Source organism: Salvelinus sp. IW2-2015, linkage group LG6.2 (assembly GCF_002910315.2).
Source record: "Salvelinus sp. IW2-2015 linkage group LG6.2, ASM291031v2, whole genome shotgun sequence".
Taxonomy (NCBI): domain Eukaryota; kingdom Metazoa; phylum Chordata; class Actinopteri; order Salmoniformes; family Salmonidae; genus Salvelinus; species Salvelinus sp. IW2-2015.
In genome coordinates this window covers 12,679,739-12,693,193 of record NC_036846.1, presented here as the reverse complement: position 1 = coordinate 12,693,193, position 13,455 = coordinate 12,679,739, and the positions used below count along the sequence as shown (strand labels likewise).

General features: G+C 56.6%; 1 protein-coding gene across 1 annotated transcript in view; it reads right to left on the bottom strand.

Moving 5' to 3' along the window:
- LOC111965514 (rap guanine nucleotide exchange factor 2-like) overlaps positions 1-13,455 on the bottom strand; it is a 149,188-nt gene that overhangs the window by 66,744 nt on the left and 68,989 nt on the right. Inside the window, 1 exon segment of the mRNA XM_070444238.1 lies at positions 8,859-9,026. Within this exon segment, the coding sequence (XP_070300339.1) occupies positions 8,859-9,026 (168 nt within the window).

Below are 13,455 nucleotides of genomic sequence, written 5' to 3'. Positions count from 1 at the left end.
GCGACGCTCGTTGCGTGAGAGACGCTGGCTCATTTTGCTACCTGCTGTTCGCTGCTGACGCTCGGCTCATTCGTTCGATCATGGCTCATTCGGTTGCGCTGACACTGGCTCGTTGTGCTGACATGTGGCTGAGTTCGTTGGCTGACGCGTGCTCGTTCGTTGCTGTCGCTGCTGTTCGTGGTACGGCTCGTCCTGCTGACCGTTTTGGCTCGCTCGGCTTTGGCTGACGCTGGCTCGTGCATGGCTGACGCCTGGCTCGTTCGTTGGCTGACGCGGCCTTTCGTTGGCTGACTCTGGCTGTCGTTGCGCGACCTGGCCGTTCGTGGCTGACTTCGTTGGCTCGGGTCATGGCTGGACGCTGCCGTTCTGTGGCTATGTGACCTGTGACGCTGGATGCTCACGCTGCTGGCTGAAGCGGGGGGGTCGCTGGCGGCGACGCTTGGCGTTTTGCTGGTCGGACTCGCTTTTCGCTGTTGCTGACACTTGGTCGGGCATTCGTCTGGCTGCGCGCTACCTTCGTTCCGCTCGGCCTGAGGCGGCTCATTCGTTGCTACACTGCTCCTTTTTTTCCACTGTCGCTTTGCTGGCTGACACTGGCTCGTTCGTCTGGTGACGGTTTGGCTGACGCTGCGTCGTTCGTTTGGGCTGACGCTGCTCGTTCGTTGGCTGACACTTGCCAGTCGTTCGTTTGGCTGACGCCTGCGCTCGCTTCGTGGTGACGCTGCTCGCTTCTGGCTGCACGCTGTTCGGCTTCGGTTACCGCGCGACGCCTGATCGCTTCGAATTGGCGCTCTGGACGCTGGAATACGTCTGTTGAGTGCACGGCTGCGCGCTCGTACTCGCTGTGCTGCACGCGGACTCGTCGATTGGCCTGACGCTGTCTCGTTCGTTAGGTGACGCTATGCGCCTCGTTGGCTGGCTGACGCTGGCTCAGTTCGCTGGCTGACGCTGGCTCGTTGCGTCGCTGACGCTCGGCTCCGTTGCTGTTCGCTGAGCGCTGGACGCGTTGCTGGCTGCACGTCTCGGAAAGAGTGCTTAGACAGCCACGATCAGACTCAGGTAGACCAGTGTGCAGTGATCTGCAGAAGAGAGAGGCAGCATCCTGCTTAGACCGGAATCGCCTTGGGGGCTTGGATGATAGGGGCGGGGGGGTGGCTAGACGCATGCCGGGCACAAGCTGGCTCGACGCCTGCGCTCGGCATGGGCTGACGCGTGAACGAACTTGTGGCTGAACGACTGACGAGCTGGCCTTGGTAGACCATCTGACCTTGACTGATGCTCGACAAAACTTGCACTGCACTGCTGGCTGACCACTGACTGACTTGAACTTGGCTGACACTTGACTCTGACTGAGTGCTGCACAACTGTACTGCGGCTGAACACGAACACTTACTGCGTGACACTAACATTACTGGCTGACACTAAACATTACTGGCTGACCCTAGCAACACATTAACTGGCTGACACTAACACTTACTGGGCTGACACTCACACACTGTACTGGTTACTACTAACACTTATGGCTACTGACTAACCAACTTCTGGCTGACATCTAGACACCTTACTGGCTGACGCTTGACCTGACCTCACGCTCTCTTGCACTGGCGCCGCTGCATGCCTCCCCGCTGTGCTGTCTAGTGCTAGAAGCTACATCGCGGTGCGTGCACGCCCATCTGCTTCCGTTCCCTGCTCCTGGTGACCTTATGCTCTGGCACATCTCGTCACGCCTGCTGGCCGCCTGGAAGCTCCGCTGGCTGCTGATTGCCCGTCGGGCTCGTCGCTGGCCTGACGCTGGATGCTCACGCTGCTGGCTGAAGCTCTTGCTTGGGCTGCTGACCGCATGGCTCGTTTGCTGAGCTGTGACGCTCCGCCTTGTTCGCCTGATGCTGACGCTGGCTCATTCGCTGTTGTCTACGCGTGTTGTCTTCTCTGCGGCGATTGCTCCTTTCAGTGGCCATCTCGTTCGCTGGCTGAGCTCGCTGCTCACTTCGATGGCTGACACTGGTCTCATTCGCTTGCTGACTCGTCTTTTCGCTGGCTTAAAGACACTGCTGCTTCGTTGGCTGGTACGCTGGTCTGCGCGTTCGTTGGTGCCACTTCTGGCTGTCGTCGTTGAGGACGCTGGCTTCGTATCGTTCGCTTGACCTGGCTTCTTTCGTTTGCTGACGCCTTCTGGCTTTGTTCGTTGAGCTGACGCTGCTCGTCGTTGGCTGACGCTGGACTTCGTATCGTTGTAGCATCGACCGCGCTCGTTCGTTAGCTGACACGCTGCTCCTTTCGTTGTGCTGACGCTGGCACGTTTGACTGCTGAACGCATAGAGCTCGATTCGACTGGCTGACGCTGGCTCGTATACGCTGAGCTGACGCTGGTAATGGCCTTCCCGCTGCGTGACTGGCTGAAGCTCGCCTGGCTGACTGCAGTGGCTCGTGTTGCTTGCGGTGACGTGCGCTAGTTCGCTGAATGTGACGCTGGCATCAGTTCGATTGCTGAAGCTGCTCGTTCGCTGCCATCTGGAGCGCTGCGCTCATTCGTGTCTGGCGGCAGTCGGCTCATTCGAATTGGCTGACATCTGGCTCATTCGTGGCTGCGCTGCTCGTCGTTGGCTGAGCTGGCCGTTCAGTTTGACGACGCTGGCTCAGTATGGCTGGCTGACCATGCTCCGTTCGGCTGGCTGAACGCTGCTCGTTCGCTGGCTGACGCCTGGATGCTCACGCTGGCTGGACTGAGCTCGACTGGCTGAGGACCTGCGGCAGGGCTCGGGTTTTGCTGGCAGCTCGATCTACGACTCGCTGTTCGCTGGCTGCACACGTCTGCTCATACTCGCATTGACGCCTGACGTCCTGGCTCGTGTACGCTGAGACCTGACAGCGCAATGCTATTCGCCTTTGGCCTGACTCACTGCTCATTTCGACTTGCTGACACTGCTCGTATTGCTGGTCGTGACTCACGGCTCGTAGTCCGGGATTGGCTGCAGCTCGCCTCGAGTCGATATGGTCTTGGCACTGGCTCGTGTTCGTATAGGTGACCGCTGGTACTCGCTAATTTCGTTAGGTGACGCTACGCTCGTTATGAGTTGACGCTGGCCTCGTTCGATTGAGCTCGACGCTGGCTCTTTCGGTGGCGGACCTGGCTCGTTCGTTGGCTGCGACGTGGACTCGTATCCGAGGGCTAGACGACTTGGCATTCTTCGTTGAGCTGACGCTTAGGCTCATTCGTGTGGTAGACAGCAGTGGCTGTTGAGCTGGCTTACCGCCATGGCTCGTTCAGCTGCTGAACGCTGGCTCATTCTTCGCAGGCCGATCGCTGGCTGTAATCGCTTGGCTGCGCTGGGCTCGTTTGGCTGCGCTGACGCTGTCTCGTTTTGCTGGATGACTCTGGACCGTGCTACAGCCAGAGCAGAGGCCAGTTAGGACCAGTAGTGATCGGTTGTGGTGACTGGCAGCAGCTTGACGACACGAACTGGAGGGGTTGGATGTGGGGGGGGGGGCCTGAGCTGACGCTCCGGCTAGCAGCTGGCTGACCCTGGACCTGGCTGGCTGACGCTGACCTGACTGGCTGAGCTGACGCTGACTGACTTGGCTGGTGATCATGCTGACTGGCTGCGTACACTGACTGACTGGGCTGGCTACATGATCTGACTGACTGAGCTAGACACTGAACTGACTGACATGAGCTGAGACTACTGGCTGACACTAAAACACTTACTGGCTGACACTGAAACACTTACTGGCTCGACACCAACACACTTACTGAGCGGACACTAAAACCTACTGGCTGAACAACTAACACTTAACTGAGCTGACAACTACACACCTACTGCTGACAACTAACACTTATGGTGACAACTAACACTTAATGGCTGACAACTAACACATTAACTTGGCTAGACACTAACAACTAATGACTGATCTGGCCACTAAAACATCACTGACCTGGCTGACAACTACACACTTACTTCGACTGGCTGACACACTACACAATAGGAGCTGGCGACACCTAACAACTTACTGAATGGCTGACCCATAACACTTACTGACTGGCTGACCCTAACACTTACGAACTACAACTAAACACTACTGGATGACGGACTGAAACAGCCAATCGTCGCTGGTCTGGAACTGAACGCATCAGTCGACGCTAGACTTAGACCGTCGCTCGATTCGACTGCGGCTGAACGCTGCTGACTTGTCCGCATGGTCTGGACTTGCCGCTCGCTGCTGGACGGAACGCTCCGTATCGCTGGCCTGGACGGGAAAGTGGGACTGGCTGTACGCTCTGGCTTGGCTGAAAAAACGTCGTTCAGCTCGCTGGCTGACGCTCGGTCCGCTGGCTGGCGGACGCTCGTCTCGCTGTGGCTGCACGCGTCGTTCGCTGCTGGCTGACGCGTCGCTGGCTGCGCTGACGCTCGCTCGCTGTCTGGCTGCTGAACGTCGCTGACGGGCTGGGACGCTCGCTCGCTGACTGCGGCTGACGCTTCGCTCGCCTGAACTGGGCTGGGCTGACGCTCGATCGCTGACCTGGTCATGGCTGACACGCCTTCGCTCGCCTCGACTGGCCATGGCTCGCCCTCACGCAACTTGTACCGCGCTCGCTGACTGGCTGCGCTAACGCTCTCGCTCGCTGCTGACGCTGCGCTGACTGGCTGGCTGCCTGATGCTGACTGGCGGCTGGCTTGATGCTGACGCTGACTGCTGGCTTGTACGCTGATGGCTGGCTGCTGACGCTGGCTGTGCTGCCGCTGGCTGGCTGACGCTAGTGTGGCTGACGCTGGCTGGCTGACGACTGGCTGGCTGAAAGCACGATGGGGTGGCTGACGGGCTGGCTGACCGCTGGCTGACCGAGCTGGCTGACCTCCAATGGTCCTGACATCGTGACTGGCTGACGGACTCCTGGTGACTGATCGCTGCTGAGTAGCTGATGCGCTGACGTCGCTGACTGGCATTAACGCTCTCTGGTGCTCGACGGGCATGGGCTCACGCTGGCTGAGTAAGCTGCGCTCCGCTTCGGCCGTTACGCTGTAGGTCAACGACTAGAGTCATAATTGGCTCACTGTGATAATGGCTGGCTCGAGCTCGGTCTTCTGGCTGCGCTGGACTGTCAGTCCGTCGGCTGGCATGAAGCTCGCTGGCTGGCTGACGCTCGCGTGATGCTTGAAGCTGGTCTGGCTCATGGCTGGTAACTCGTCTGCTTACGTGCTCTTGCTGGCTGCAGCCTCGCTATGTATCGCTGCGCTGAACGCTTCTAGGCCTTTCGTTGGGCCTGCGTGGTCGTTCGCTGGCTGATCGCGCTGGCTCTATTGTTGGTGACACTGGCTCATTCGTTGGACCTGACACTGGCTCGTTCTTGCTGGCTGATCACTGCTCGTTCGTTGGCTGACGCTGGCTCGTTCAGTTGGCTGAACGTGCTATCGGTCGTGTTGGCGTACGCTGGCTCGTTGTTACGCTGTCGTTCGTAGGCTGACGCTGGACGTTCGTTTGGTGATCTAGCTGAGCTCGTCAGTTGAGCTGACGCTTGGCATCGTTCGTTACGCTGGCTCGATTCGCTGGCGACGCTCTCGTTAGCTGGCTTGACGCTGGCACCTGGTCGCGTCGTTCGCTGGCTGACGCTGGCTGCTTGCTGCTCGCTGCGTCGATCGCTGGCGACGGGCTCGTTCGTGCTGACGCTTGGCTCGTTTGCCTGGATGAACGCGGCGTCTCAGGTTCGCTGGTCGTTGCTGATGATGGCCTCGTTCTGCTGCTGACGCTGGCTCGTTTGCACTGGCGTGACGCTGCTCGTTTGCGCTACGTGTCGTCTGCTGACGCTGACTTGCTGGCTCGTTACGCTGGGTCCTTAGCAGACAGCAGGTGCTCGTTTGCTGGCTGACGCTGGGCTCGATTTGTGCGGTGCGTGGCTCGTTGCTGGCTCGTTCGCTGCTGAGCTGATTGACTGGCGACGTTAAGGCAAGGCCTCCCTAGGCAGACAGGCAGTCGTCTCACAAGCTGGCTAGACTGGCTGCATTAGACTGCATGCTGATACTGGCTGAGAATACTGGCTGGCTATCGACTGACTGAGATTGTTCAATCTGAATCACATCAGGGCAAGGTTTCTCTCTCTCCTTTATTTTCTCTCTCCCCTCCATTCCTCTTGTATTCCTCTTTTTTGTCTCTCTTTCGTTCACACCTTCCCTTGCTCATTCTTTCTGTACCTCTCTCTCGTCCTCATCACAAATCCTTCTCTCTTTTTCCCCCTTCTCCTGGAGTTGTGAAAGCTCCATCTGATGTCAGAGAGGTGTGTTGAGGCGCAGCCCACGTTGCTATTTTTACGCAGTGAGAGGGGGGGAGGAGGGGGCATGGAAAAAAGAGCCAGTCACTCTTTCTTCTCCTACCCTGTTTTCCCAGGTGGATACTATGGAGGAAATGAGAGAGTACTTCCAGAGGCAAGCATCACATCGACAGTCCCGCGCAGGGTTCCGCAAGATCAACCAGAAAGGCGGCGGCAGACTATTCAAGTCGACACGGTGCAACCCGGTACCCACAGCAAGCGCCCATAGTCAGGGGATATAACGGTGAGCTCATGTTTAGCTACCCGGCTCTTCTCTGCTTTAGTTAGCAACTAGGGTGTTGTCTGTTGCTGGACACGCATGTGGCGAAGATGGAGCATCCAGTTTGTGTAGTTTGATTTTCTGTGTTGTTTACTAGTCCTTGCCTTAGCTGGTCAGACGCTAACTTTGTGTAGCTACGTATTTAGTTGCTTATAGCCTGGTCTAGTAGCCTACTTATTTAGTACCTTATAGCCTGGTCTGTGTAGCTACTAGTTTAGTACTTATAAGCCTGGTCTATGTAGCCTATAGTTAGTAAATTATAGCCTGGTCTATGTAGCCTACTAGTTAGTACATTATAGCCTGGTCTGCTGTGTCTGCTAGCTCATTATAGTATCTGTAATAGCTGGTCTTGAGTAGCCTACTAGTTAGTACCTTATAGCCTGGTCTATGTAGCCTACTAGTTAGTACCTTATAGCCGTTCTGTGTAGCCTACTAGTGTCGTACCTGTATAGCCTGGTCTGTGTAGCTACTATTTAGTACCTATAGCTGGTCTGTGTGTCTTTTAGTTACCTTGTAGCCTACTAGTGATGTACTTGACCTGGTCTGTGTACACCATTGTTAGGCTTTGTGAGGTCTGTAGTTATGTGTTTGTCAAAGTATTGTGTTTGCTGTAGGCTTGCTGTGCCTTGTTTCACCCTAGGTATTAATTCTACCTCCTGGCTACTGTTCTCAAAACGCATTGTTCCATGCTGTGCCACCTTTTGCTGTAGGCTATCATATACTTTTATCTGCACCCTCACTGTTAGACCTCTATAAAGGCTGTATAACCTCCTGTGTAGTCATTTTGGACCCTTTCTCTCTAGAGAGTGTCCCTTTGCAACCCTCTTCACTATACCCATTCTTTACTCAATGTGCATGTCTCCTTCACTCCATTACCCCAAGTGCTATTTACTGTGTCCTATTGCTCAAGTCTGTGTCGAGGTGGTTGTTATTCTACGCGTCTGTCAGGGTTTGTTATTCTACGCGTCTGTCAGGTGGTTGTGATTCTACGCCGTCTGTCAGGGTGGTTGTTTATTCTACGCGTCTGTCAGGGTGGTTGTGATTCTACGCCGTCTGTCAGGGTGGTTGTTATTCTACGCCGTCTGTCAGCTGGTGTGTGATTCTACGCCGTCTGTCAGGGTGGTTGTTATTCTACGCCGTCTGTCAGGGTGGTTGTTTTCTACGCAGCTCTGTGGTGGTTTGTTATTCTACGCCGTCTGTCAGGGGTGGCTGTGATTCTACGCCGTCTGTCAGGGTGGTTGTGATTCTACGCCGTCTGTCAGGGTGGCTTGATTCTACGCAGTCTGTCGGGTGGCTGTATATTCTACGCAGTCTGTCAGGGTGGTTGTTATTCTACGCCGTCTGTCAGGGTGGCTGTTATTCTACGCCGTCTGTCAGGGTGGTTGTTATTCTACGCCGTCTGTCAGGGTGGTTGTTATTTCTACGCCGTCTGTCAGCGGTGGTTGTTATTCTACGCAGTCTGTCAGTGGTTGTTATTCTACGCCGTCTGTCAGGGTGTTTGTTTCTACGCCGTCTGTCAGGGTGGTTGTTATTCTACGCAGTCTGTCAGGGGTGGTATTCTACGCCAGTTGTCACGAGGTGGTTGTTATTCTACGCCGTCTGTCAGGGTGGTTGTTATTCTACGCGTCTGTCAGGGTGGTTGTTATTCTACGCCGGTCTGTCAGGTGGTTGTTATTCTACGCGTTCTGTCAGGGTGGTTGTTATTCTACGCAGCTTTCAGGTGGTTCTTTATTCTACGCCGTCTGTCAGGGTGGTGTTATTCTACGCCGTTTGTTCAGGGTGGTTGTTATTCTACGCCGTCTGTCAGGGGGGTTGTTATTCTACGCCGTCTGTCAGGTGGTTGTTATTCTACGCCGTCTGCAGGGTGGTTGTATTCTACGCCGTCTGTCCAGGGTGCTGTGATTCTACCCGTCTCTGTCAGGGTGTGGTTGTTATTCTACGCGTCTGTCAGGCGGCGTTGTATTCTACGCGTATCTGTCGGTACTAACTAGTAGGCTACATAGACCAGGCTATAAGGTACTAACTAGTAGGCTACACAGACCAGGCTATAAGGTACTAAATAGTAGGCTACATAGACCAGGCTATAAGGTACTAAATAGTAGGCTACACAAGTTAGCGTCTGACCAGCTAAGGCAAGGACTAAGTTAAGCCAACACAGAAAATCAAACTACACAAACTGGATGCTCCATCTTCGCGCCACATGCGTGTCCAGCAACAGACAACACCCTAGTTGCTAACTAAGACAGAGGAAGAGCCGGGTAGCTAAACATGACTCACCGTGTGATATCCCCTGACTATGGGCGGCTTGCCGGTGGGGTACGGGTCCACCGTGTCGATGATAGTCTGCCGCTCGCCTTTCTGGTTGATCTTGCGGAACCTGCGGCGGGACTGTCGATGTGATGCTTGCCTCTGGAAGTACTCCTCATTTTCCTCCATATAGTCCACCTGGGGAAACAGGGTAGGAGGAAAGAAAGGAGTGACTGGCTCTTCTTTTCCATGCCCCCTCCTCCCCCCCCTCTCACTGCGTAAAAATAGCAACGTTTGTGGGCTGCGCCTCAACACACCTCTCTGACATCAATGGGAGCTTTCACAACTCCAGGAGAAGGGGGAAAAAGAGAGAAGGATATGTGTGAGAGAGCGAGAGAGAGGTACAGAAAGAATGAGCAAGGGAAGGGTGTGAACGAAAGAAGACAAAAACAGAGGAATAGATCAAGAGGAATGGAGGGGGAGAGAGAAAATAAAGGGAGAGAGAGAAACCTTGCCCTGATGTGATTCAGATTGAGACAATCTCAGTCAGTGCCAGTCAGCCAGCCAGTATGTCTCAGCCAGTATCAGCATCAGTCTCAGCCAGCCAGTCTCAGCCAGCCTTGGTGAGACGACCTGCCTGTCTGCCTGGGACGGCCTTGCCTGTCAACGTCAGCCAGTCAATCAGCGTCAGCCAGCGAACGAGCCAGCAAACGAGCCAGCGTCAGCCAGCAAACGAGCCAGCGTCAGCCAGCAAACGAGCCAGCGTCAGCCAGCGAACGAGCCAGCGTCAGCCAGCGAACGAGCCAGCGTCAGCCAGCGAACGGGTCTGATTGTCACTGCATCTGGTACCTGGACAAATGACTGATGGTGGGCTGACACTGATGATAGGCTGGCTTGAACTGACTGATGATGATGACTGATGCCTAGACTGGCTGAACTATGGCTGACACTAACATTACTGGCTGACAACTGAACACTTACGGTGACAGCTAACTTACTGGCTGCCACTAACATTACTGGCTGACATACAAATTACTAGGCTGCACTTAACATTTTTACTGGCCTGACACTAACACTTACTGGCTGACACTTAACCTCTACTGCGCTGACACTACCACTTACTGGCTTGACGCTGACTGGCTAAGCCTCTCTGGCGGCTTGAGCTGGATGGCTCCGCTGGCTGGCTGAATTCTAGGCTGGCTGGCTGACGCTCTCCGTTATCGCGTGCTGACGCTGGAGGCTCACGATGGCTGGTGAAGACTCGCTGGCTGGCTGATGCTCGCTGTTCGCTGGCTGACGCTGGATGGTCACGCTGGCTGGCTGAAGCTCGCTGGCTGGCATGACGCTGGCTCGTTGCTGGCTGACGCTCGCTTGTTCGCTGGCTGCCGCTGGCTCATTCGTTTGGCTGACGCTGGTTCGTTCGCTGGCTGAGCGCTGGCATGATTCGTTGGCTGACACTGTGGCTCATTCCGTTGGCTGCACTGGCTCGTTTGCTAGGCTGAACTGGCTCGTTCGTTGGCTGACGCTGGCTCGTTCGTCTGGCTGCTTCGTTGGCTGACGCTGGCTCGTCGTTGCGATGGCTCGTCGTTGGCTGACGCTGGCTCGTTCGTTGCTGACGCTGGCGTCGTTCGTTGGCTGACGCTGGCTCGTTCGTTGGCTGCCGCTGGCTCGTTCGTTGGCTGACGCTGGCTGTTCGTTGGCTGCGCTTGGCTCGTTGGCTGGCTGACGCTGGCCTCGTTCGGCTGGCTGACGCGGCTGTTCGATGGTCCTGGCATGGCTCCGCTGGCTGGCTGAAGCTCGCTGGCTGGCTGACGCTGGCTCGTTTGCTGGCTGACGTTCGCTTGTTCGCTGGCTGACGCTGGTCATTCGTTGGCTGACGCTGGCTCGTTCGCTGGCTGAGCGCTGGCTCATTCGTTGGCTGGCGCTGTCTTCGTTGGCTGACCACTGGCTCTATTCGTTGGCTGACGCTGGCTCTCGTTGTTGGCTGACGCTGGCTGTTCGTTGGCTGCGCTGGCTCGTTGGCTGGCTGACGCTGGCTCGTTCGTTTGGCTGACGCTGGCTCGTTTGTGGCTGACGCTGGATGGCTCACGCTGGCTGGCTGAAGCTGCTGGCTGGCTTGACCGTCGGCTCGTTTGCTGGCTGACGCTCGCTGTATCGCTGTGCTGACGCTGCTCATTGGGCTGACGCTTGGATCGTTCGCTGGCTGAGCGCTGGCTCTTCGATTGGCTGACAGTGGCTCATCGTTGGCTGACACTGGCTTTCGTGGTGACATTCGTTATGCTGTACACTGGCTCGTTTCGTTGGCTGAAGCTGGCTCGTTTGCGTGGCTGAACGGTGTCGTCGTGCTTGCGACGCTGGCTCGTTCGTTGGCTTTTGACGCTGGCTCGTTCGTTGTGCTGACGTGGCTCGTCTTGTGACGGCATGGCTCGTTCGATTGGCTGACGCTGGCTCGTGTTCGTTGGCTGACGCGGATCGTGTTGTCCTACGTTCGTTGGCTGACGCTGGTCGTTTTTACGTGCTTGGCTCGCTGCTCGTTCGGAGCTGACGCTATGGTCGGTTGGCTGGCTACGCTGGCTGTTCGCTTGGCTGACGCTTGGCTCGGTTCGCTGGCTGACGCTGGCTCGTTCGCTGGCTGACGCTGGACTCGTTTGCTGGCTGAACGCTGGCTCGTTTGGTGGCTGACTCTGGAAGGTGCTAGACAGCCAGAGCAGAGCCAGGTAGACAGTGGTGATCGGGAGGGAGGGCAGCAGCTGACGGACGCTGGGGGTTGGATTGGGGGGGGGCTGGCTGACGCTCGGCTAGCCAGCTGGCTGACGCTGGCTGGCTGGCTGACGCTGACTGACTGGCTGGCTGACGCTTTTTTACCTGACTGGGCTGGCTGACACTGACTGATGGGTGGCTGACACTGACTGACTGGCTGGCTGACACTGACTGACTGACTGGCTGACACTGATGCAACTGCGCTGCCTTACTGGTACACTAACTTCTGCTGACACTAAACTTACTGGCTGAACTAACACTTACTGGCTGACACTAACACTTATGGTGACACTAACACTTACTGGCTGACACTACACTTACTGGCTGACACTAACATTACGGCTGACACTAACACTTACTGGCTGACACTCAACACTTACTGGCCTGACACTAACACTTACTGCTGGCTGACACTAACACTTACTGACTGGCTGACATCACCTTACTGACTGGTGACATACCTTACTGATGGCTGACCCTAACACTTACTGACTGGCTGACCTAACACTTACTGACTGGCTGACATAAATTACTGATAGACACTAACTATGGCTACTGATGACGCTGTCGTGTGCTGACTCGGTGCGCTTGACGTGACGCTCGTCGCTGAGCTTGCTGCCGCTGGCTGGTGCGCTCGCGGCTGGCCTGACCTTCGCTGGCTGGCTGACTGGCTGGCTGACGCTCGCGCGGCTGGCTGCGTCGCTGGCTTGGCTGACGCGTTCGCTGGCTTGGCTGACGCTCGCTCGCTGGTGGCTGACGTCTCGTTCGCTGGTCTGGCTGACGTCGCTCGCTGGCTGGCTTTGACGCTCGTTCGCTGTGGCTGGCTGACGCTCGCGATGGCTGGCTGACGCTCGCTCCGCTTGACGTGGCTGGCTGGAGACGCTCGCTCGCTGACTGGCTGGCTGACGTCGCTCGCTGACTGCTGGCTGACGCTCGCTCGCTGAGTGGGTGGGCTGAACTTCGCGTTGCTGACTGGCTGGCTGACGCTCGTCGTGGCTTGAACGCTGCCGCTGACACTGGCTGGCTGGCTGATGCTGACTGGCTGGCTGGTTGATGCTGACGCTGACTGGCTGGCTGAAACGGACTGAGGCTGGCTGGCTGACGGCTGGCTGGCTGACGCTGGCTGGCTGACGCTAGCTGGCTGGCTTGACGCTGGCTGGCTGACGCTGGGCTGGCTGAAACAGACACTGGCTGGTGGCTGACGTGGCTGGCTGACAGCTGGCTGGCTGACTGACCTGGCTGACTGACACTGGCTGACTGGCTGACTGACTCACTGGTTGACTGAATCGCTGGCTGACGCTGACTGGCTGACGGCTGACTGGCTAACGCTCTCTGGCTGGCTGACGCTGGATGGCTTCACGCTGGCTGGCCTGAAGCTAGCGCTCCGTCTTCTGCCGCGCTGAGTCAACGAACACTCGGAAGTCTATCGTTCCGCTGGCGAACGTCTGGATAATGTAGCTGGCTGGCTGAGAACTCGCTGTGTACTATCGCTGTTCGGGCTGACGCTGGATGGTTCAGCGCTGGCTGGCATGAAGCGTCGCTGGCCTGGCTGACGCTCGTTTCGTTGTTGGCTTGGTAACGCTGCGTACTTGGCTCGTGTGGCTGAGCTCGGAAATGGCTGTGCTGACGCTGGCTTCGTTGCTGGCTGCCCTGACGCTGTTCTCGTTGGCTGAACAGGGCTCATTGTTGGCTGAACCTGGCTTCGTTCTGCTGGCTGACGCTGGCCTTCGTTGGCTGATGGAGCGTCGTTCGTTGCTGAACGGCATCGTTGCTTGGCTGGACACGTTGGCTTTCGTTGTTGGCTGACGCTGGCTTCGTTCGTTGGCTGAACGCTGGTCGTGTTGGCTACGCTGGCTTCGTTGTTGGT